This window comes from Rutilus rutilus (genome assembly GCF_951802725.1).
Source record: "Rutilus rutilus genome assembly, chromosome: 16".
NCBI lineage: Eukaryota > Metazoa > Chordata > Actinopteri > Cypriniformes > Leuciscidae > Rutilus > Rutilus rutilus.
Window position 1 is genome coordinate 23,049,485 of NC_140224.1, and position 26,483 is coordinate 23,075,967.

Sequence of the window (26,483 nt, forward strand, 5' to 3'; positions counted from 1 at the left end):
TGTCTAGTCTATACATCAGTAGTGCATATATACACTGCGTCATCCTACTAATTGCTTTAAGCAATAAACAATTCGTACTCCATTCTGCAACTTAAATGGTTGCAAATGTGAATTTGTAGCAGTAACTTTAAATTAAAATACCCATTGATGGACATTTATGTGGCAATATACAGTACAAGACCATGTAAAGAGGCATTCATAAGTTTGAGTTATGTAGTATTTATTTTATGCTCACCAAGGTACATTTGATTGATTAAATACAGTAAATATTGTGAAATATTATTAGAATTTAAAATAAATTTAGATTTTAAAACAATTTATTCCTGTGATGGATTCAAGGCTGAATTTTCAGCAGTCATTTCTCCAGTCTTCAGTGTCACATGATCCTTAAGAAATCATGCTGATTTGTAGCCTGGCAAGCCAAGGCTACATCAAGATGTTAGGTCTGGCAACTCACCATTGTCAGGGCTCAATCTGAGGGGCGGGATAAACGGCTGTCTTTCAAATTCGCTCTGCATGCAATAGGACAGCGCTACAACCAACCAGAGCGTTTTCCCAACAGCGGAGCTAGTTGATAGATTAAACTTTTGCCGTATCTGGCCGGCAAAACTACGAACACATCTTCCTGTTTTAAGAATGACTTTAGTGCCATTCTTTGTTCTTTTCTCAAAGAAAAGCTTAACTCCAAGTCCTCCAGAGTCACGGACAAAGCCGATTCGAAAGACCGCTGTTCGCCAGCAGCAGCTCTTCTTTGTTTTCAAGTAGCAGGGAATTCACACGGAACCGTCACAACTCTGTCGTCATTATGTAAAGCCCGCCCACCGACTCTATACACGATGTGATTGGCCTGACTAGAGTTTGGTTTTTCCAGCTCGAAAGTCAACGGAGAGTTGCTAGACTACACTGGCTGTAAAATTAATTTTGCTGCCGCTAGGGTGCATCTAGATTTCTAGGCTAGCTGATTTGGTGCTCAAGACACAAAACAGTTGCGCTGCTTATGTTTCTGGAAACCATGATGCAGTTTTTCAGGATTCTTTGATGAATAGAAAGTTCAAAGGAACACCATTTATTTAAAACAAACATATTGAGTGATTCTGTAATTTTACACAAAAAAACAATTTTTTTTTATTAATTCTTGGTTTAATTTTAATCTCCTGGAGCCTTGTGTATAAAACTTTCCATAGATTTCATCCTATAAGTGTGCGTACACACAAAAGCTAGATTTAGCATACACAAAAAAATTCAGATTTATAAAACCATGCGTACGCCAGAATCTGCGCAAAATTCCCTTTATAAATCTTAGTCAGCAGAAGATTGTGCGTACATGCATCTCCTCCCGGAATGACCATTTATGAGTTTAAATGTCATCTGCATATTTTTTCCATGCATATTTCCATCCACAGGATACCAATGTTTTACTCTAAAAACACATTAGGAAAATATGAGATGTGCCGTCACATTACATTGCTAAAAGTCATTCAGGATGCTTGCCTTGTTTTAGAATAAATAAATCTAAATACATTTCAGAGAAAGTTTTCAGAGAAGAGTTATTCTCAATTTTTTCCACTGGCCAAATAGCTTTTTTTTTTTATTGCTTTCAGCAAATCAAATTAATTTTGCCTATGAAGTAAACATACATTTTAGGATGTTTATATATTTTTAAATTGAAACGGATAGGACTTATTTTTTTGCATGGAAACAGATAGGACTTATTTTTTGCAGTCTAAATAATTGTCTGACAGAGCGCATTACTGACAAAACATTTTAAAAATAAAACGTGCATATCTTACAGTTTCCTTCAAATTCTATCCCTCAAATACACTGGTATTTTTCATAATATTGGGAAGACAATGAAAATGGTTATCATTAGACTACTGTCTGTCTGTGCACGACACCAACAGCACATACATTTCAGTACTTAACTCCATTAATGAGAGTGGCATATTTGATCTAAATGTGTATATCAGATGTAAAACAGAGTTTAATTAATTGAGTATCTGTATTGTACGCACACATTTACACTAAGATTTTTAATGTGTGCATAAAAATTACGTACATATGCAACATTTATACATCAGGCCCCTGGTGTTTTTTTCCCCATGCTGGAGCCAAGAGGTGCTTGTCAACATGTGGACACACATAAGAGGAAAAGATCACCAAAAAAAGATGGCTTTTTTCGTTCTGATCTAGAGGCACAGTAGCCAAGGTCAAACCATCCCTCAAATGAGCATCTCTGGAGCCCAGAATCTCACAGGAGGAAATGTGATCCTGAAGCAGCCATTTCAACACCTGTAGAAAAGATTCAGTCCAATCACACTCTGATTCCATGTGACAGGACACATTTCATCTATATCAGAGCTCAATCACACCAGAAAAATAACAGAGGATTTACATCTGACAAGACCTCTGGCTCTGGTGAGAGGAAAGCCCAAGATAGAGATGCCTGCTGAGCCCTGGTTGACGGCCTATACCCCAAAAAGGGTGGAAAGGCAAAAGGAAAAGGACAAGCTTGAATTTTAAGTTGGGTTTTTGAAACTCTAGCTACTACACTGATATTCTGGTCACGCATGAATCTGATCTTTCAGAGACAAAATGGTTGGCTCTTTTGACATGGGTTAGTAAGTCACCACCCAGAGCACCCTAGCAACCACTTAGCAACACACTAGTATTGTGATGGATATGCAATAAAGTAAATGTAGATTGCTTGTTTGTAGCTTTTAGACCTTGTGTATAAAGACCCTTTTTACACTTGAGCAACTGCACCAGATATTCGGAACTGAATGCGTTCTGCTTGTTGACAGCGATAGATATCTCTATTTCCTGAAAATGGGGACATAAAAAAAAAACAAAATAAATGAAATTCCTTCTCCCTCCGCTTTTCTACCTCTCCTTTCTCCTGCATTTGGTAAAATGAAGTGGAAATTTTCATTCTGATGTAATTGGAAACAGGGAGCTTTTCCAGTGGCAACAAATCCTTGTGTTACAGTTCTGCATCCCTGTGGCAGTAGAGAGAGAGAAAAAGAGGAGAGATGGAAAAGAGGAGGATAAATGGCTGGAAATCGATAAAGTGCTCCCAAAGTGCTTGCTGCAGCCGCTACTAACGTTCCTCTCTCCCTCCCTCCCTCTCTTTCGTTCTGTCCTCAGCTCCCAGATGCTCTGCATTCTTGACATCAGAATGGAAAAATTTACTGTTAGCCGAGAAGAAATTTAATATGGCCATTCCTGTCATATCCCTCATTGCAGCCACATTCAGTTGGTGCTCTGCTGAAGCCATAAGAGAGACTCAGCACCTGAACGATAAACAATATGGAGCTCAATATGGATCTCGTTACGGACAACGGCATCATTACACCATACACTTGTTTCTGAACAGGACTGATGGAAATATTATTTCCACATACACACACTAATCAAAAAACAATTCCAGTTTCAAGTAGAATACCTGCACAGATAGTTTCATGCATAAAACCTGTCACACACACATGCATTCATCTTCATTAGAGGAGGTTTATCTGCTAAAGAACTTCTGTCCTAAAAACTTCCCACATGTCCCCTTTTGTCTCTCTCAAGCCTACCTGGCCCTCTTATCTTTTAAGTGACGCCGTGGGGAGAGTTAAAGTAATTGGACCAGCAGGCCGGCCCAGAATAACACTGTAAAACTTCATTCGGCTCATAAAAACCTAGTAGGGGGCTACGATGCTCCAATCAAAGGGCAGATTCAAAATGATCAGGCTAACAGACTGTGAGGAAGGCAGGTGAGAGTGCAGCTCAAACACCCAAACCACTCACTGAATGACCTTTCCTTTCACCGTTTCTGAAAATAATAGTAATACATTTAAAAAAATTATATTATCTTTTTGACATTTATATTTATATTTATATATATATATATATATATATATATATATATATATATATATATATAAAATGGATATACAAAAAAAAAAAATTATAAATAAAAGGAAATTAAATCATTAAAATCAATTATACAAATAATAAAAAACATTTTATATAAATAAATATTGAATGAATGAGATATGGACTGCAATTAGGACAGGGTTAGGCTTTTTTAAGGCTATTTGATGCTGTTCTTTTAGGGAGTCTGAGAGAATAACTTCTGATTTTGTGAATGTGAGCTGAAGTGCACAGGATGATTGAGTTTGCAGTTGATGCAAGAGGAATTACAGTAATTTATCATATGACATCAACACCAGAGTTTCTTTCTCTCACATACACATTTTACAGGTAGTGGGTGGATGGGTCTGTCAGTACGAGGACACCCAAGGGTAGTGAAATCAAATGCCACTAGGAAGCAAAACACCCACATGAAAAACAGGATACATGGAGTAAAAGAACAGCATTTTATGTCCATACAGAGGAATGAGACTAGAACAGAACAGACACTGTGTGATGGAGAGGTTTAATGAGAGAAAGAATAGACCTGCATTGAGGAAATAGAAAAGAAAGAAAAAAAAGATCATAAGAGCCAGAAACAAGCTAATAATTTAGTGGCAGTCATCCTTGATCAATTTTATAGCAGACTTTGGTGATTAAATCTCAATTTCCTGCCTTATGAATGGGACGTTTAAAGTGTGTGTGTGTGTGTGTGTGTGTGTGTGTGTGTGTGTGTGTGTGTGTGTGTGTGAGTGAGTGAGTGAGTGAGTGTGTGTGTGTGTGAGTGAGTGTGTGAGAGAGTGTGAGAGTGTGAGAGAGAGAGAGAGAGGTGTTATGTCAGGTGTCCAACAACAGCATAGCAGGCAATAACACATCAAGAGCAGTGGCATAACGGCACAGGAGTGCTCGCACACATCTTGACATGAGGTATGTAATGATTCTAATCTATCAGATCCACAGTGGCTTACTGGGCGTTCAAAGTGTTCATTAAAAACCTGTTGGGCAAGACAGGATTGCACACAGCAGACGTAGCCCAACCATACTACACGTCTCCCAGCAATCTTACGATCGTCAATCAGACTTTTATATCCCAACTAGGCATTATTTTCAAATAGATTACATTCACTTAGTAATCCCTTCTTTATAAAAGGAAATGAGACAGAGAGTAAGGGATTTAAAAAAAAAAAAAACATTTGTGCATAAAGATACATTCCATTGATCAATAGTGACAGAAAAATAAATGCTATTTAAAGGAGAACTTGGTAACTCTAGCGAACTCTACTCACTTCTTCGCTGATTTTCCCTTTTGTTGTCGCATGTTTTCCCCACGAGCTCCCCCTACAGCTGTGGTGGGCGTATATTTCACAACACGGTCGTAAAAAACTCACTTGCGGCGGCCTCCTCCCCCTCTCTACCGCTGCTCATGTGCGTTTGTTTTGATCGGAGCAAGCCAACTGTATCGTGTGGAGCTATGTCTACCGAGGTGGGTAATCTGGTAATACATCATACATGCGTGTTTATGTCGAATTGCCGTAAAGCAATTTGTGTTTCGCGCTCGTTCTCATTCTCGTTCTCGCTTCTCACGAGACTTCCAATTTCTATCTTGCCGGGACAGTAGTGCCCAAGTTGCAAGGTTGGTTTTCCGCCTGGGAACGCTGGGGGGAGCGGGGAAAGTCACCAATATCACCAGAACAGGTTGTTTAACCATCCAAATGATTTCTAGACAGTTTTATTACGTTAAAAAAAGTTACCAAGTTCTCCTTTAAAAAAAAAAAACTTTTTTACATTTTATAAAGGCATTCTATTCAAATAAATCATAAAAAGGTGTCAAATGTCCACAAAAATATTAAGCAGTAAACCTGTTTACAACATTGATAATAGGGCTGAACGATTAATCGCAATAAAACCGCACGCGATTTGGCAAAGGCTGCGATTATTTTATGCGCAGCTTGTCAGTGGAGTGCGGCTGATTGGTAGTAAATACTGCCCCATTTAAACGCCAGAGGGCGCTCTCATGCAAACACGATAAATATGCCCTGCCGCAGAGGTACAATAACGCGCATCATTCCCATAGACAGTAAAATAAATGGACACAGCGACCCCATAGACTTCAACGGAGAAAAGTGAAGCAAATTAGAAGCACTCACTTCCTGATGGCTGAGCGTACTGCGCAGACTCAAACTGAGCTTGATGACGTAGATGTGACGTGAGCAACCTGTCTGACAGTTGTAAGTCTTCTAGTAGCTGTGCCAAGAGAAATCTGAATCATTCCCTTCCGAATCTTGCAGAGACGGAGAGCGTGAGTAGGAGGTGTCCATGAGCTAGGAGCAGGAGCAACTTTATGACTCTCTATGGGCTTCTCCCTTGACTTTATCGGACTTTATGCCTCCACGTTCCCCCGATTGACTGCGAGCTTCTCCTCCTGTCTATACGGTAATTTCCAGAGAGTCGCGTGGTTATGATGCAATCGTTAGCCTATTTTTACAAAAACTGCTGCTACAACGTAAGATACAAGGTAATGGAGCCTTTTATACATTGTCGTGTTTCTTTAGAAATAAACAATGGACAAATAGAGTCTTTAAACGCCTCAGATGTAAAGTTCTTCGCTGTCAAAGTGACGCCAAAATGAATGGGAGTCAATGGAATGCTACCAGCAGGTGATGGCTTGTTAGCCAATGGCGGCCCTCGGGGATGGTACGCTTTGTGGATGCTGGATTACCCCCCTGATCATTCCAGGAAATCCCTATCGCTGTTGCTGAATAAACAGAAGATTGAAACGCTTTGATTAAACATGACTTATAAATACACGACTGCCTTATTCTGTGTAAGAAGGCACATCATCTCACAGAAGGATGCTCAACTGTCGTTATGAAGTGAGTTTGGAGTAAATGCATGTTATTAAATGTTGTCTGTTGTTGGACAAGAGGTTCATAAATGCTTCTCATGTTTTGGAAAGATGTTTGACGCGTGTTGTTTTTTCAAATGCACGTTATAAGTGACTCAAACTCACAGTGCTTTCAGATGGAGCAGCGTTTACAGAGCCGTACATCAATGACAAGCTGCGCGCAAATAAATAAATAAATAAAATAAATAGCAGCTTTTGCGATTTTAAAATCGCGATAAGCCATCTCGATTTAAGTGCGATTACATGGAAGTGTGATTAATCGTTCAGCCCTAATTGATAATAATGGGAAATGTTTCTTGAGCACCAAATTAGTATATTGAAATATTTTTTGGGAAATATTCAGTGACACTGAAGTCTGGAGTAATGACTACTGAAACAATATGACTGTTTTACTTTTTGATCAAATTAATACAGCATTGGTGAGCATTAGAGACTTCTTTAAAAAAACAAAACAAAAAACAAGCCCTAACTTTTAATAAAGCGATGAATGTACAAGTCAGACGCGTGTGAGTCATACACGAAGATCTCAAACATCCGTGATGATTAATATATCTAGTAATCAGTGAATCATATGTTTGTTGGTGTGTTATTTTTAACAATAAACATTAAATAGTTTTATAAGCTGGAAGTTGACATTTGGCTACGTTTGCTGGTCAAACTACTAGAGGACCTAATTTCCATACAATAAGGTGTAGGGTGTAAGATGAGGTACCTATCTCACTGCCAGTTCTGGTGGAGAGGGCTGGCATGGTGAGCGGTAAATCAGCTTCCTTTCAACTTCACAACGTTCCCACAACAATCCAGCAGCGTTGGGGTTGGGCGACTCGACCCCAGGAAGAGTCTGCAAACCCTTGGTTATGTCATTGGCAAATCTATAAAAGACAATAACGACATAGATATGATTATATTAAGTACCAAAAATCTTAGTTGAGCATGCATATACAATTACAGGAGAAGCCCTACAAACTTCAAAATGTGGAAGATGTGAGGCAAAGGAACAGAAGAAGAAATTAAGGGACAGAATGAAAGAGACAGAGATACATTAGCCCCCAAATGTTCCTGAAATCAATTCCAATTTCTGCTTTTTCCGTCCAGGGGCCTGTGCCTGTCCGGATCCTTGCCGCGGCACCAAAAGCACCTTGAAACCTTTATGTCACCCCAAAGACCTGTAACCAGTGGCCTGAAAGAACAAATGAAAAACTAAGAGATGGAAAGAGGAAGGTGGGGGCAACCATACTTGCTCTGCCTCTATATAGATCACACAGTATCAGGTTTGTGGAACAAGAATCTGTATTGAGAGAAGAAGAAAAAGAAAAAAGAAAAAAAACCTGATTGCAATGAAAGGTATGCTGGAGATTCAATCATACGCCGCTATATGATAATCGTAAAGCACACTGCTGCCATCTAGTGGTGACATTACAGCCAATTACAATTTACAAAGTGCAACCATCAGGTTGATCTGCAATTTGAAACAGAAAGAAGACAGAGGGAAAGATGAGCAAAGAGACTTGCATTTCATAGGTAAAAACTATTTAACACACAAATTGCACACGGCAAGAACACTGTAGAGATCAGAAGTTAAACATTTCACAAACGCCCACAAGAACAGACAGACCTCAAAGAGACAATACACATGAAGCTTGAGGTCAGCTTAACACATTTCACCCTCTATTTCTTTGTTACATTATCATCCTCTGCCTATTCCCCCTCTTTGCTGACCCTTCTGTCGATCTCTCCCTCTCTCCCTCTAGTCCTGTAACTCCTGCCTGTGACTGACTCGTTGCAGTCGTGTTATTAAACGCATGGCGTGTCATTGGTGTGCACATGCTGTTTTAAGAGCACACGCACCAAGCACTATTCCAATGTACGCAAGCGTGTTTATGTGTCTGTAAACTTCATACGGTTAGAAAATGTAGTCTTCCATCCAGTCAATAAAACACTTGGACTAATATTAGCGCCGAGCAACTTCTGGAAGAATGAGTAAAACCAAACACACTTTTGCAATCATACACAAGTCAAGGGAAAGGTGAGCATTGGGGGAAGCAGCACAAAACAGGTACTATATCTCTTAGGCTGCATCTGAAATCTTATACTTACATAGTAGACAAAAAAAAGAATGTCTCAAGAGTAGTATGTCCGAATTCACAGTACACATATTATGATAAAAGAGTAGGCAAATAGCACCCGGATGACCTACTTCTTCCAGTGAAATTCTGAAGTGTGCATACGATGTACATGAAGCCACAGGAGAGAATTTGTGAATGGCAGTGAAGTAATATAACTGATGCTGGTTGGTCACATGATAATGACAACATGGCGAATGGATTATATTACATAGAATCTATTTTTTAGCAGTAGCGAAGAAATTGCCAATTTATTTTGAATAAGTGCCTACTCGAGAGTATGCGATTTCGAATGCAGCCTTAGTCTTATCACGGACAGATGCAGGAGGAACCAAAACTAAGCAAGCAAACTTGGTATGAATTAAGATGCATTCGATTTTTTATATTAAAGGAATATTCTAGGTTAAATGCAAGTTAACATAGTATACAGCATTTGTGACAATGTTGATTACTTCAAGAAGTAAATAGGACCACTTTTTGGAATATTTTAAAACAGAAACTTAAAGATTATCATTTCATAAAAGCACTTATATTAATTCTTCCATTAAAACTTCTGTATTATTTGAATACAGTTGTAAAATTGGCTACATCTTTACACAGAAAAGATTAGTAAGCGTTTCATGTAAACTAAAATCATGTTAATATGCAAATTGTTTACATCTTGTGGCTGTACTATTGAAACAGTGAATATTATAATAAGGTGTACAGTTCCAAGTTCCACTGACCCAGAAGTGAATGGGGGCCCAATCTGTGCGTACCATGAGTTCTGGGCTATTTCTGTTGGCTAAACCAGCAAATGCAATCAGTCGTAAATAATCATTCTTTTGAATCAGTTCAGACCTCTATTCACAGCTTTCTCACCGAATCATCTGAAGCAGTTTCTTAGTCAATAAAACAGACAGTATCAAGATACTCAAGAACACAGAACAAACCGATGAAGTGGATACACATATGGCAAAAGAAAAATTGCCATTTTGCCTTTGAGCTACTTATATTACTGGCATACAGCTGGAAAGTTGAGCCATTCTCTGCCATAGACAACAAAAGAAACATTATGGATTAAAAAATTTGTAGTGATTATCGGTCTCTAATAGACTTTAGCATCACTGCCTCATAGAGAATATGTGAATCTGTCAATCAAGGGCCCCAGGAGATCACTGAATCATCTGCAGGTGCATTAAGAGTCTTATAGACCAGTAAATCATGGGCATTACAGCACGTATGTGGGACTGAATGAGCCTCTAAAGCTGGTGTATTAGAAAAATGAATTACGACGAAGGGCTACCCGAAACTTGTGCACCATCTGTACTGAAATAAGAGCAGGTAGGGGCTAAATTCAGCTGTGCTGACTCATTGGTTGCATTTTTAACTGCTGAATTGTCACCTGAATAGACATATATATATATATATATATATATATATATATATATATATATATATATATATATATATATATATATATATATATATATATATATATATATATATATATATATATATTAATTGCTTGTCTACTGGATTTTGTGGAATGAATATTTAGAAGACATTAATATGTACACCTATAAAAGGATCTTAAATCTTGTCTAGTAGTCACACCTAAATATTTAGCTTTTCACACATTCTAAGTCAACCTTTCTCACTGTTCGTCTATGCTCACATACAGCAAATCTGCTGCCATGAAGGTCAAGACGGCCTGGTAGGACTTTATCCATAAAATACACATGCCTGTTTTTATGGAAACTACAAAACGCTCCCCTGACTTCATACAATGAATCATTGGAACACAATAAATTGCCACGTGCCAGTAACGAATCATAAGGCAGACTGACTCTATCATTGCGTGTCTGCTAAAACTATAATAAAAATGAAGTCACTTGGCTATAAGCTTATCTGTTGCTGTGTCGGCCCCAAAGACTCAGAGATTGGCTGGTTATCTTTGGCAGTTATCCCTTGCTGGAAGATCTCACACTGTTATATGAGAGCAAAAAGTATGTTTCTCTACTGACACAAATCAAAACGTGGATGTATAACCAGGGCTGTTTTTTGCATGTTAAACATTTATGTCTTTGCTTGTCTTCTGCAAGGAATTCACAAGCATGTAGTCAAGATTTGTATAACACAGCCACATTAGCCCCTGCTGGTTGATTTTAGACCTACACATTCCATAAGAAAAGCATTTTTCTCTATTATTGGATATTTAAAAGTAGTTGACTATTCTGATATACATCTGTTTAAATATTTCATTACAGTAGAGTATATGTTTTGAGAATGCCAAGAAGCCACACTCTTCTGGATGACTTTTTTTAAAACAGGCTAGGTATATTAGGGAAAAGTGCTTTAACATTAAAATTGTAACATCAGTTGTGTGTAAATATGCTTGCACACATTAATGCAGCTTGCACATGCTGCACTTATCAGCTCACAACCAAACACCATATTCCTGACAACTGACAACACACATATTCCCACGCATAGACAACCACATACCTGATCGACAAGAAGAGTGAGTTCCTTCAGGAGGTTTTCTCAGTCATAACAACAATCTGATCAAACTAAAAGAGAGGCAAAGAGAAATGAAAAATTATGGAAAGGTAGAATCATTTTACCAAAAATTCCTCTAATAAAATGCAACATTTTAATGCAATTCTAACTATTCAACTATTTCTAAGAATGTGTTTTGTATGCATGACATAATAAAATACAAATGTTGTGGGGCCAGTGAAAATATTAGTTGGGCAAATAAATAAATCTACAGTATTATTATCGTTATTATTATTTTAACCAAAGTAGCAAAATAATGCTTAATGCTTGAGCCCTGTAGTGGAAAGATATATACGTTTGCATGTTGTAACCACCAGGTGGAGATATAACATAAAACATTTACTAATCATCCACTCAAACATAAAAGTGTAGACTAGAGGATAGTTGAAGAGAAGTTAGTGTGGGTTCATTAATTCATCACTAAACCTTTAAATGTCGTACAAAAGGTCAAAACCTCATTCTAGAGAGCATGTATTAATGAATGTCTTGTCTCCAAACCACAACACTTGCAAGTTATTCTATAAACAAACACATTGAAGGTTATGCAAAGTCTACATGAAGAAATGGTTCAATAGTTTCAGCTGGCTCAAAGTTCATTTCTACTGAGCCTTATTGTGCACATGAGAGGGGTGTGTGTGTGTGCACCATCAAAGGTGCATTTGAGGTTTGGAGCATTGTAAGAGTCATTAACGTGATGATTGGGGGCGTTTGTGTGAGAACAAAACCCCCATTCCTTCAGTGAGAGTTTGGGTGAGTATTGTGTGTGACCGTCTCTATGGGCCCTCAGAGGCTGTGTGGAGTCATAAGGAGATGAATGATTTATTTAGGGCTCTTTTTAGAGGACAGCTTCCAGAGGCACTCTGCCACCCTACCACACATCAGCGCTCTCTCTATTCATTCATCTGTGGATCGGCACAGACACACAAGAAGATACACCACATGAAGCACCCACCAGTGTTGGAGAGAGTTAGAATAATTCCCTTGAGGGAATCAGCTGATTTTTGTCTGATTATTAAAACACTCCACACACTGCCTTCTCTGATTATCACCACAAACATGCTGCTGTGTAATGCTTTCCACTTGAATGGCACCCTTTCAAGTCAAGTTACAACAGTACAATACTGATTACAAAAGGGTTTTTTTTTTTAGAAGCCACACTATCGTAGTTAGTAATAACAGTGAATTATGCATAATGACATGCAACTAACCCTAAACCAAACCCTAAGCCAACCCCTGACCCTATAGTAAGTACATGTTGATAATTAATATTACTTAGTCCTTCAATTACACAAATAAAGTGTAAATTAAATAAAAAAAATCATAAAGAACAGCATTTATTTGAAATAGATTTTTGTAAGTCTTTACTGTCACTTTTGATCAATGTAATGCATCTGTGCTGAATAAAAGTATCAATTCCTTTAATAAAAAAAAAAAAAAAATCTTACTGACCCCAAACATTTGAATGGTTGGCACATCCTGTCTTGTCTGAATGTGTATGGCTGTAACGGCTTAAAGGGATTCATTTGTTGATGCAACTTTTTAAAAAGAGGAGTTTACCACAGCAACTGTATGCATTGTTTGAATGCTAAAAATATAAAACCTACAAAAGGGTGAAAAGTCACAAACTGTCACACAGTTTGGTTGGTTTGTTCGTTTGTTTTTTAACACCCCATGCCAGTTTCCTTGGCTATTTTCATAGCCTGTATAAGATTTTTTCAATTTGCTTTAGATTAAAAATCTAAAATGGATTCAGGGTTGCAGCAGTTAAAACACTGACATGCTTCTCACATGTGGGCTGTAATACAGAAAACATGAGGCAGGACATAATTTTGATGGCAGACAGATGGCTGTGACATGTGTGGATGAAGCACAAGGGAGTAGCAGGACGGATGGAATTAGTTGATTTCTACAGCTGTTGTGTGACTACTGTAGTGCTGCCACACAACTTTTGAACCCTTTTATTAATATTGGTTGTTATATATGATGCTCTCTAATAGTGTCGCAGAGTGGTGTGCTCCATAGTCATAGGGGGTTTTGCATTTAACTAATGATTATTTACTCATTTACTTTTTTTATCACCGGAAATGAGAATGAATCATTTGGTGAGCTAGATAGAAATATAGATTTGGTGATAAAGAAAAACATCTCAGAAATAATTCACCTAAAAAGCGAGCCCGTGGATTATCACACATGAAATTGGCAAACTTTGCACGAGAGTTATGCCGGTGCCAGTCTCTGACGCGGTTCACATGAGCAGCACGACGCATGCGTGTGACGCTGACGCAGGAACCGGCCAATACTGAACCAGCATTTTGACGCAGAACCCAGAAGCGCTGCAGGGGGGTGCGAAACGACCACCATTCAACCCGAAATAAGTAATATAACCATTCCAATGACTCCGAAGCTGTTCAGTTAAGGTAAAAAAGTTACTTAGTTCACCTTTAATAACAGAATTTTTATTTTTTGGTGAACTAACCCTTTTTTATTGGCTTAATATTTCTCTTGAGGACCACACATTTAAAGTTTAAGTTTATAAAGAACTTTTGATTCTTCTCATTTGTTCACTATCATTAAAGTCTGTTTAAAGCGGCATGCTTTTGTGCTGTGTTCGAAACTAAAGACTGTTATTAGGCTTATCATTTTAGTAATAATTGTATTAATAATAGTAATCTGTATTTGTATTGCTATTAGTGCTATTACAATGTTTTGTTGTGCCATGGAAACAAAAATTGCAGACAAACCATGTCATTTTTGCCTTTGCTCAAACAACGACATAAGAATGGTTTTAGAACAAGCACTCTTGACAACTTGTGAATAGATCACCTTGCAATTAAAGTTTGATATGGGATGTAGTTTTGTAGTCTAAAACATTTTCAGTCCTCAATCCTATACACGTGCGTCTGTGTTGCAAGTGTGGTTATGTGGTGATGTCGTTGTGAAATTATAGGGAAGGCAAATGAATTGTAGGTCCAAATATTAATTTGATACTAGCCTGATAATAATTTAATACATAGGCCTAAATGGGAAACCGAGCCAATCATCATGTTGATATTGTCAAAGGCATCCATCAGCCATCTGCGATATCTCTGACTATTATTAGATGATATTATCATATATCGGCACAACCCTATTCTTTAAATAAATAACTGTTCTAACACTGTCCAGCTGCTACTCTTTCCTATGGTCAACTGGAAATGGAGTATGGGTACCACTCATACTTATGATTCAGACAGAGTGTAGATGTCAGTTAGTACATGAAAGATGATGATTGCAGGGATTCTCTCATGATTATACTGTGAGCTCAACAGTTAGGCCTAGTACCCATCATACACACACAAGAGACCTCAAGCTAATCCACATGCTAAGCCTCGTAGCATGAAAACAAATAATGGAAGCAGATATATAAAGCGCTTTCTCAGGACGAATGAAAGACCCTCTGACTGATAGATGAGATGATCCATGAGAGAAATTAAATGAGCCTATAAGCAAACTCCCAAGGGGTCCATAGGATTCCTCAAAGTAAACTTTAAACTAAATAAAAATAACCACATAAAGCACATACATCTAAAAAAGCACATAAATTAAAGATGTCAACCCCAATAATATTCTTTTAACTTCTGGATTCACCCAAAAAAAAAAAAAAGGTTATTTTAATGCATCAATTATAAAGTATAAAACAAGCAGCTTTATCTTATTACAGCAGGAATACCGGAAATATCTTAACCCTTATGGGGGGTGTTGTGCTTTGTTGCAGTTGTGTTTTGTTGCTATAAAATAGAAAATATAAAGTAATGCTAAAACTATAAAGGTTTTAACAAATTATTTTAAATTCACTAAGCTAACCAAGTAATTTGTCAAATGAAACAATGCAGTTTACATTGATACAGTTTAGGTTACCGCCATGTTGACGAGTAAATGTTAACCTAGGTTGAACTGGGTTGCACAAACCTGACCAACCACACACACACACACACACACACACACAGGTCTTATTCTCTCATGGATATGCTTTGAATATTGTTTTGGGTAAGGGGGAGGGGGAGTGATCTAGAGTGTTCTAGGCTTTTCATTGGATTTTGTAAAAAAATTATATATTTACATATTTATATATATATATATATATATATATATATATATATATATAAAAATAACGCTAAAATGTAAAAAAAAAAAAAAAAAAATGCAATGCTCCCCCTGAAGTCATCCCTTTCAGAAAAATACTGTAGATGGCAGACACAAAAAGAAATCCAGACACTGCATTACACACAGACCACAGAAATTCAAATGGTTATTTAACTCTACCAGCAATGGCCTCCTTTTATACATAGTACCATATAGTGTCTCTCTGCCTACAGACAAACATCTAGCCATGAGTAGGCTCTTATAAAAAAACAAAAACAAGCACCGCTCTTCTTAATGCCACTGTCAAAGCTGACTTTAACAAAACTAAATTTCTGCAAATATAGGTCTTTCGATTACTATTGCCCTAAAAAAAAAAGTGAAGTGAAAAGGACATATTGTAATTCTAAAAAAGAAAATGTAATTTTTCACAATTCAATCCCATTTGAATATTGCACACTAGTGTTGTCACGATACCAAAATTATTGTTTCGATACCGATACCAAGTCAAGTATTGCGATTTCGATACTTTTTCGATACTTTTCCTGAAAAGGGAGAAACACTCTCAAATATCATTGCTGTGCTTTATTTTAAAACCGGGACAACATTCTAATCATATAACACACTAATAAATGAACATATGAACAGCAGATATATTAAACATTTGAACAAAAAAGTGAAGTGAAAAGGACATATTGTAATTCTAAAAAAGAAAATGTAATTTTTCACAATTCAATCCCATTTGAATATTGCACACTAGTGTTGTCACGATACCAAAATTATTGTTTCGATACCGATACCAAGTCAAGTATTGCGATTTCGATACTTTTTCGATACTTTTCCTGAAAAGGGAGAAACACTCTCAAATATCATTGCTGTGCTTTATTTTAAAACCGGGACAACATTCTAATCATATAACACACTAATAAATGAACATATGAACAGCAGATATATTAAACATTTGAACAAAATATGAAATATAAAAATATAAAAAATAAATTAGAGCAATGACATTCAAGTTAATTTTTTTTTATACATTTAGCAGCATTATCTCAGTTATCATAAGAAAGTAAGAGCTTTATCTTGATTCTGAACTTTGAATAAAAATATGAACAGCGATTATATTAAACAATGTTTAATATTGGTAACATATGATAAGCCTCATTGGTGATATATTTGACGTGGGGAGAGAGTTGTGGAATATAGCAGCAAAGACAACGTCGGCAGTGTTGATGGCAAAATAGGCTACAGAATAATTCGTTCTGTATTGAGAGGTGCAATATTTGAAAATCGATCATATTTTTTTTAATTACATTTATATTGTATTTATGTCAAAACTTTCAAACATCAAAATGTCATTTATAAATATGTATTCGTGTCAAAATGACATAGAAACATCTTTTCCTATTCTATTTTGCCTGGGAACGCTTCCAACACGCCGACGCGTGAAAAATGGGCGTCGGTTCTATTTATAGCATGCACGCGTTTTCCGCGCGTCTCGAGCTGCGCCCAGACTCGTGTGTCACGCAGGCAGTTAACATGGGAGCCGAAATAAAAACGGACACGACACGCAGCCAGTGTGTCGCCGGCCTTACAAATCTGGAACGCGTCATTCTTAGAAGTATGGATGCTAATAAATTAAGGAATCGTGACGTTTTTAATTTCCGATTTACTTTTATAGTATCGGTGCACCGTGCAACAGAGCAAGGTAGGCAACGTACTTCCATATGTCACTCCTCGCGTCATCTTTTTCTACGAGTCGTGGACCACTTGTGCTCACACATGCAGCCATCTCGCTGTAGTGTTTTGTCACATGACACTGACAGCGGCAGGTTCTTTGCTGCGTGCGTCAGGAAAAAAAACACAGACGTCCATAGGGAGACGTTTTTTTTTTTTTTTTTTTTTTTAAGTATCGATACTGATAAATTTAGGTATCGTGACGTTTTTAATTTCCGAGTATCGCGATACTTATGAAGTATCGGTACACCGTGCAACACTATTGCACACATTTTAAGCTTATGTTTGTGAGAGAGGTTACAGTAAACTTTCACAGCTATGAATGGGCACATTGTTAGGAGCAGATAGCAGGAGAGAATGTTGATTATTTACCATCAACTATTCAACATGACAGAACATCCACTTTTCAGGCCATCGCACTTTCTCAGGATAATGAACAGAAATATGAACTGAATTATAATTACAAAATGTACATACAAATTAATATATGTCAACCATTTTGAAAGTATGAGGACACTTAATAATAATAAAGAAAAACAAAACCAGAAAGTGTGGACAGGTAAGAAAGATCTTTAGGTACATTCACTTGCAGTTAATTATTCCATTCATAATTAATATTTAGAGCAAAAGTAAAAATGTTAAAGGGGTCCTATTATGCCCTTTTACAAAGACTTGATCTTGTTTTTGGGGTGTACTATGTTTTCATGCTTGATTGTTCAAAAAACTTATTTACACATATTTTACATTATTACAGCTCCTCTCTCCCAAGTCTGGTTGAACGTGTCATATTCGATGAAGCCCCTTCTTCCGAAATACGAAATGTGCTGTGATTGGTTAGCTGGCCCAGTGTGTTGTGATTGGCAGCGCTTAGAGCATGTTCGGGAAATGTCACGCCCCTTCATTACCGCGAGCTGTACTCAGATGATTAACGATGGCGTGAATTTCAAACCATTTCGAGCCCGATTCAGACCCTGACAATGGTAACGAACAAGAGGATTGTGCTGAACGGATTTCAAGCACAGACTTTGCAAGCACGGATTTCACAGGACGTTTCAGAGTGGTTAGGGTTGGACGATGTCTACCAATTTGTCATCAGACGATGTCTACAGTGAAACATCAGTGAAGGAGGGGACGACGAGAATACTTTTTTTGCGTAAAAAAAACAAAAATCTTCTGTGTGGGCCTCTGATGTGAGTTCACGTAGTGTAACAGTGCAGCGCTTCTGGGTTGTACGTCAGAACGTAGGCTCACTATTGGCCTCACTACACGCATCACACACACACGACCAGCGTCGGCCAATAGTGAGCCTACGTTCTGACGTACAACCCAGAAGCGCTGCGCTATTACACTACGTGAACTCACTCAGAGGCCCACACAGAAGAAAATTAATAGTTGAATAAAGTCGTTATTTTTGTTTTACGCACAAAAAGTATTCTCGTCGCTTGATAAATTTATGGTTGAGCCACTGTAGTCACTTGGACTATTTTAAACATTGTCTTTACTAACTTTCTGGGCTAAATTTCAAGTTTCAATTACAGAGAAGCCTATGGAGGAGTGAGACAGCTCTTAGATTTAATCAAAAATATCTTAATTTGTGTTCCAAAGATAAACGAAAGTCTTACGGGGTTGGAACAACATGAGGGTGAGTAATTACTGACAGAATTTTCATTTTTTGGGTGAACTAACCTTTTAAGGGAACAGCAGTTTAATGAGCTCTTGAATTGGCCTTTTCAGCAGTTCAGCAGAACTTCATATGGAACAAGGATTAGCACATCTGAACTAAAGCCAAAAGCTGTTTATAGAAACACCAAAACTAGAGTCTGGTTGCAAGTGTGTGTGTGTGTGTGTGTGTGTGTGTGTGTGTGTGTGTGTGTGTGTGTGTGTGTGTGTGTGTGTGTGTGTGTGTGTGTGTGTTTGTGTGTTCTATGTGTAGATAAACATAAGATACCACTCAGTGTCCAATACAGAAACAACAACAGTATTCAAATAATTGGGCAAGATCAGACAAGATGTCTGATGACTAGATACCTAGTCACCTATATTAGGAATGCACAATATATCAGCCAACACATCTGCATTGGCCGATATGTTAATTATTATTGGCCCGATAAGACAATAAGTATATTAAAGCCGATAAATAATGGATTTTTCCCTTGCCAGAGACACTTCAGATGCGTACTGTTCACCCTGATTTATATAGGATGTGTTCTCTCTTGATGCTTTGTTGCAGTTACCTTTAATGAAATTTAAGATTAACTGCATTTTTTTGTGGGCTTTAAAAAAAACGAACAAACTAATGGCTAGTCACTAAAAAGTTAAAACTTTTGTTTAACCTAGCTAAATGTTATTTTCTCAACAGGCCAACATTAACTACAACTGAAATAATCATTTTAATTTGGTAATTCAATAAGCTAACAAAGTCGTTTGTAAAACGAAACGTTAGCGCATTTTACCGTGGGAACAATTGTTACCACCGTGTTGAAGTGTAAATGTTAACCTAGGTTAAACTGGACAACGGTCTTCGTAAGGTGCATCAATACATAGCACAGATGTTCTCCGAAACTCTTCCACTCCAAAGTTCCATCCCCAGGCAAAACCTGCGGAGCTGCCGTACTAGTTCCGTGTCTACCTCGGACGAGAGCAGCGCCACGCAACAAAAAGACAATAGAACCCATTAAAATCAGTGATAGTCAGAAAAATTCGTACCCGTACCCCAAGAGACCCGTAATGTGCTACACGGAACCAACCCGGAAGCGTCTAGTATTTCAAAAGCTGGACCCGGACCCGTGCAGATCCGAGAAATGTACTACCCGGAACCGACCTGGACTAGGGGTGTGCGATATATATAGTCTGCCATAATATAGGAATTGTTGTTTTAAAGATGTGCGATTTTACATTATCGAGTATAGCCTATCCCTCACACACACCCAGAAAGTGCATCTACGCGATGCTGTCTTGTAGATTAGACCAGTGCGGGTGCGCATTTAGAGTGCACGCTTTCACTGCGTGATTTAGTCTTTATTTATATCATTTAGTAATAAATATCACAAGAGTGCAGTTTTTCTCCAAATATCAGCATGATGACAAATGTGATATTGATTTTAAACAAGAAGTTTACATTTTAGACACCATATTGCCTGTTTTTGCTCCATTTCGCCAATGAAAATAGTTAAAAACAAAGCCACACACGGCGGTGTTTCCTTACTGAGTGAATCAGCTTTTTGAATGAATCAGTTGACTTGGATAGATTAAGATAATCAAATGCTTCTTTCCTTGAATGAATCAGCGTTTGAATGAATCGGTTGAATCTCAATTATTAGCTCATTATTAAAGGTGAACTAAGTAACTTTTTTTACCTTAACTGAACAGCTTCGGAGTCATTGGAATGGTTATATTACTTATTTCGGGTTGAATGATGGTCGTTTCGCACCCCCCTGGTGCCCCTGAGCGGAAAATGCGCACTTGCAACTTTGAGCCAGCGGGCCGCCGGCCGCCGCGTCAGGAAGTCTCGCGTGATATCAGGTCTCGCGATGTAAACAATTGCTTTACGGCCAAAAGAAATCTGCTAAAATGCTGTCATTATAGCGCTCCCTCACGCTGTTCGAACCCGAATGAAGAAGACGTTTTAAAGAATGTCCCATCTGCTTTGATGTCGTTGATCTACTAGCCTCTGGTGTCTGAGAATAGCCAACGAGTTTTTACAACAGTGTTGTCAAATATCTATTCCGAAGCTGTGGGGGGAGCTCTAGAGAGAAACCTGCGAGCAAAAAGCGAGAATACAGCGAAGAAATCCCGAAGTTACTGAATGCAGCTTTAACAGTGAATTGCTGCAACCTGGCGGTTTCAATTTCACATTTAAAGTACCATTTCTTATCATTTTAAATATCAATATTCAATATTGCAAAGATGAATTTTGATGATACCGATAGGGGTGTGACGATAATCGCATCACCGCAATATCGCGTTGATGAGATGCCTACCGCGGTGTGAGGTCATCACCGCACGTTTTTTTTTTTTTTTGCTGAAAGTTACAGGAGTGCATATGGTGTGTGATATGAACTATAAACACATTAATATTTTGCTTATAATTTACTGTATTCTGCGAGTCCCATGTTCAAGGGCTTCTGGAGAAAAAAAAAACGCTTCCTGTGCAAGGGAGGGAGTCGAGGGACAGTCCGTTAAACATAGCCTATGGGGGATTTATTTTTTTGTGTGTGTCTGATTATTATTAATTTAGTGCTAGGTTTTGTGATGTTTACAGATAATGTTCAATTAAATACAAACAAACACAGGAATAAAAGACAAGCATAACGTAAACAGTTGGAGTTAGATTTTAATTGCAAGTAGCGATCTCTCTTATATGGTATAGGAAATAATAGTTGACGGCGCTAGCCGAATGATTAAAAAAATAGCCACGAATCTAGTGTCTAAGCCAAATACTGTGTCGCCTTTGAGGCAGGTGACAATTAAGGGGAAGCCGGTGAATTTGGACAAGGCGCACAAAAGTATCCGTCTCGTGAGGAAATACCACTAACCAATAACTAGACCACATCTTAGAAAAATTAACCGTCCTGTGGCGTTTGCAGGACTTAAGTGCAGCACACCTACCTTAGGTCGGCGACACACTGGCTGCGTGGCGTGTCCGTTTTTATTTCGGCTCCCATGTTAACAGGTTAGAGCTTGAGAGCGTGAGACGCGCTTCTCAGTTGCGGCACGAGCCGCGCTGAAAACGCGTGCATGCCAGAAATAGAACCAACGCCTATTTTTCACGCGACACGCAAGCCTGTTGGAAGCGTTTCCTGGCAAAATATAATAGGAAAAGATGTTTGTATGTCATTTTGACATGAATACATATTAATAAATTACATTTTGATGTTTGAAAGTTAAGGTTTTGACATAAATGTAGATATAAATGTAATTAAAAAAATATTATATTATATTTTCAAATATTGCACCTGTCAATACAGAACGAAATTATTCTGTAGCCTATTTTGCCGTCAATACTGCCGAGTGCCGACGCTGTCTTTGCTGCTATATATTTATGTTTAACATTAAGTAGCCTAGGCCTTCCACAACTCTCTCCCCATATGTCGAATATATCACCAATGAGGCGTATATGTCACCTAGCAGCAGCAGCGCTGTTTCTGGTGTGCAAAGACATAGAAAAAGACACGCAACTGACACGCAACAGAAACGCCACACTCACACCACACAGCCAGTGTGTCGCCGGCCTTAAGACTACCTAATTAATAGTTAATTATTAATATTTACAATTTAATATAAATGTTAATTTGTTTATTTTTTTAATAAAGAATACTGCTTTATGATTATTCATTTTAATTGTCATTTACAAGCTACATGCGGTCTTGATCGCGTCTGCAGTGTGTGATGCGGCCGCGGGTGATTTTTTTTGGGGGGGGGGGGGGGGGGGTGTCGGTTAACCGCCAAACCGCGAAATTTGTTGCTTCTTCACCGCGGTAAGGAAAAATCCCATACCGTCACAGCCCTAGATACCGATTTAATTTGATCGGTAACAGCCCGAATTGTGTCTTATTTTTATAACTGAATTTGATTAAATGTATGAAATTGACACAAAAGAGGATGCATGCATATAATTAGGTTTAAAAAAGGCTTTATAAAAGGTAAAAATGCCCATATTAAATCATAAATCAATTGAAACATATTGGCAAAAATAATTTGTTACTGCTGTGAACTGACCACCACACAGAGTATGAAGAATATCAAAAACTTTGGGAGTCGGCTGTCCACGACAGTCCTAAACCTGCCAAAGTACCAACACAATAAACACACTCAGCAAAATATGATATCGTCTAATAATCGTTAGAAAAAAAAAAAATCCCAGAAAATATCATTTGTCAATATCGCACACCCCTAACCTGGATCCGTCTATAATTTGAAAGCTGGACCCGAACCTGGCGGGAAGACACAGACCCGACTTACCTAATTTTAGTAGCCGTCGTCTCCCTTCCTTGTACCTGACTGACTGTGATGCATTACAATCCACCGCCAAGAAAGTTCTATCCATGTTATTCCGCTCTTTATTCCAACCATGCTTAATCCACTCATTATTTCAGCTTCAAAAAGTCCACTTGATGTCACGGTGACGGATGACAAATGTAACTGCAGATTTGCATTTCGACTCGAGTTAACTCGCATACTAACTTTGACTGTTTGCCCTTTTGAACTATAATAACGATTGCTCAGAGTCTCAGATTGTACAGAGTCTGATCACCAAAACTTTAAGATTAAACAAGACAGTTCATTCATATTATTATAAAAATGGGAGAAAGTGTAAAGCGCGGCTTGACGGAATAAGTCCCGCCTTTTAAGTAAAAGAGCCAATCGTCAATTGGTAAAGTCATTGTGTCACTGCAGAAGCTCTGGTTGTCGTAGAAACATGATGCGCTTGAGATTGCATGTTCGCGTTATGCTGGGTACACGTCAAAAGATAATTGAGCTGATTTCCCCCCTTCCGACAATCCTAGCTGTGTCCCGATTATCTTGATGGTTCAACAGATTATCTTATCAGATTTTCCCTTGATGTGAGGTGTGTTAAGAGTGTCCGAACCTGCTCGGAAGAACGTCGGAGCCGCCCCGATCGCGAATCGTAAATATTCAACATGTTTAATATTTGCGATCAGAAATCCTGATGTGTGGGGGGAACCCCGAGGACAAACGCGCGCACGTTCTGGAGATTATCACGTGAAACAAAACAATATCCAAACAGAAAGCGAGATGATGGAAGACATGGTCATTCTCACACACACACACTTGCAGGAAGCTGAGTGTTAAAGGGGTCATATAATGCCATTTTTGTACAAGCTAATATGATTCTTTAGGGTCTAAATTAAAAGTTTGTAATATACTTTAATTATAAATTCTCATTAGTATTGTAAGAAAACACTCATTTTACCTGGTCAAAAACAGCTCTGTTTTCAGCACGCCGTTTAAGTGCATGTGTCTTTAAATGATAATGAGCTTTGCTCACCCCGCCCCTCTGTTCTGTGCGTACACCGTAACACAATAACACAATAACCGTAACGCGTTGTTCATTATAAACATGCGATTATGAATTATATTGAGAACGTCGTATATAGAAAACATGCCGTAATGTACCCTGAGTGTAAACAGCCGCATTCATCGTGAAGCGTGCAGCAAGCGATTTGCAAAGATTAATATAAATATTAATATTAATATTAATATAAAGGTTAATAAATCGTTACACTCACTTCTTCTGGAGGTGCAGCAGGAACACGAATAGCTGGTACCGATCCTTTTTTCAGGAGCAGCTTCTTAGCAAAACCAGCTTTATACTGACCTCGTTTGTAAAGCAGTCTGGTGTGTGAAATGATTCACGCAAACATGAAAGCATTGACGTTGATCGTGGGGAATATTCCCTTCGAAAACAAACTCAGCCACTGCGTCTTCAGCGGTTCGGATTTAGGAACATCAAAATGACTGATGTGTTCCTTATTGCACCCAAGAACAGGACACCACAATCGCTTAGACGCCATTCTGCTCATAGACAGTGCTCCAGCATATCAACAATGACCGCGCCGGTCCGCGCGGACTATGATTGACAGCTCGCTCACGAGCGAGGGCGGGTCTGTGTTGAAACGCTGCTGTCAATCAACAATCGTGGGAAGGGCATCGATTTTGTGACGTCACAAAATCGAACGGCTTGATTTGAGATGAGGGAAAATGTGGCGGGGGAGGCGTGGTTCAGCGAGGTCTGCGACGGGAGAGAGAGCGGGGAGAAGAGCGGCGGTAAGTAGGTCAAGTGCAAAATGACTTACACCTGTGTCTCGTTGCAGTAATTGGCGTGGGGAGACCGCATATAAGCCAGTCTCTTCCAGTCACCGGAGAGAGAGGGCTGAGGACTCGTGGGCTGGCAAACGGAGGACTCTGATCGAGTGACACGGAGATCGCAGAGTTATTGAATCTGTTGAATGAGTATTGAGTTTGATGCGCATGTGGCGCGATAGTTATGTACGAGTTGATTTAATAAATACCCACGGGTCTCAGCCAGTCAACCCCGGTCTCCTTCCTTTCCACACACACAACAAAGGGATTTATATTACACTGGTGCCGAAACCCGGGAAGGAAGGAGAACGCCGCCGCCGAGATGCAATCTCCGCCAGGAACATCGGGAACGCCATTTGCGGACATCATTACGTCGCTCGCGGGATTACATCAAGAGAACCATCAAGCTTTGCTGGACTTACGGGCGGACCAGGAGAAACGGTTCCATGCCATGATGCAAGCCCAGCAGGAAGACCGCGAGCTGTTCCGGAGCTTGCTGGACCGGGAGGTTCGGACGGAGCGGGCTTTCCCCGGCGCCGCCACCGCCCCCGCCGCTCATATGGCTCTAACCAAGATGGGGGTATCTGATGATCCTGAGGCTTTCATGGATTTATTTGAAAGAACGGCCGAGGCATGTGAGTGGCCACAGACCAGCTGGCCGGTGCGCCTGATTCCACTACTGTCGGGGGAAGCCCAGAAGGCTGCTCAACAACTGCCCGTCCAGAACCTCCTGGTGTACGCCGATTTAAAACGAGCCATTCTCCAGAGGGTCGGCCTCAACCCCGAACAACATTGTCAGCGCTTCCGATCACTGGAATTGGCGGAAGCAGGCCGACCCTTTGTCCTGGCGCAGCAGCTCCGGGACTCGTGCCGCAAATGGCTGTTGGTCGGAGGAAGCGACGCCGAGGACATTATCAACAAGGTGGTACTGGAACAGTTTATTTCTCGACTGCCCAAGAGGACTGCCCAGTGGGTCCAGTGCCACCGGCCGGCGTCGCTGGATCTGGCTATCCAACTGGCGGAGGACCAGATGGCGGCGTGCTCCGGGGTCGGCGAACCCCTACCATCCATCTCTCTCTCTCTGTCTCCCCCTGTCCCTCTCTCTTCCCCCTCCCCTAAACCTGTTCCTTTCCCTAGGACCCGTGTTAATGTGCCGCCGAGGGCATATTCTCGATGGAGGGCTGGAGCCGAGGTTCCAGCCGGGTCGCGAGGCCCCGTCAGGGGGAGGCTCGACGGGGGGCTTCCCAGGAGGGGCTCGACGGGGCTCCTGCGCTCTCCCCACGCCAATCCCTTGACCCACTTCCTGCCACTAGGGCGGCGGGAAAACCTGGGCCGGTCTG

At 39.4% G+C, this 26,483-nt stretch overlaps 1 protein-coding gene across 2 annotated transcripts in view; it reads right to left on the bottom strand.

The window, feature by feature from the left end:
* mpp7a (MAGUK p55 scaffold protein 7a) overlaps positions 1-26,483 on the bottom strand; it is a 137,079-nt gene that overhangs the window by 70,378 nt on the left and 40,218 nt on the right. Inside the window, exons 2-3 of one of the 2 annotated variants that reach the window (XM_084434720.1) lie at positions 11,410-11,474; positions 7,512-7,671 (exon numbers count right to left, since the gene is read on the bottom strand). In XM_084434720.1, the coding sequence (XP_084290846.1) occupies positions 7,512-7,548 (37 nt within the window). In that variant the 5' untranslated portion in view covers positions 7,549-7,671; positions 11,410-11,474. The remainder of the gene's footprint in view (positions 1-7,511; positions 7,672-11,409; positions 11,475-26,483) is intronic. The other variant, XM_084434721.1, reaches the window with a different exon arrangement.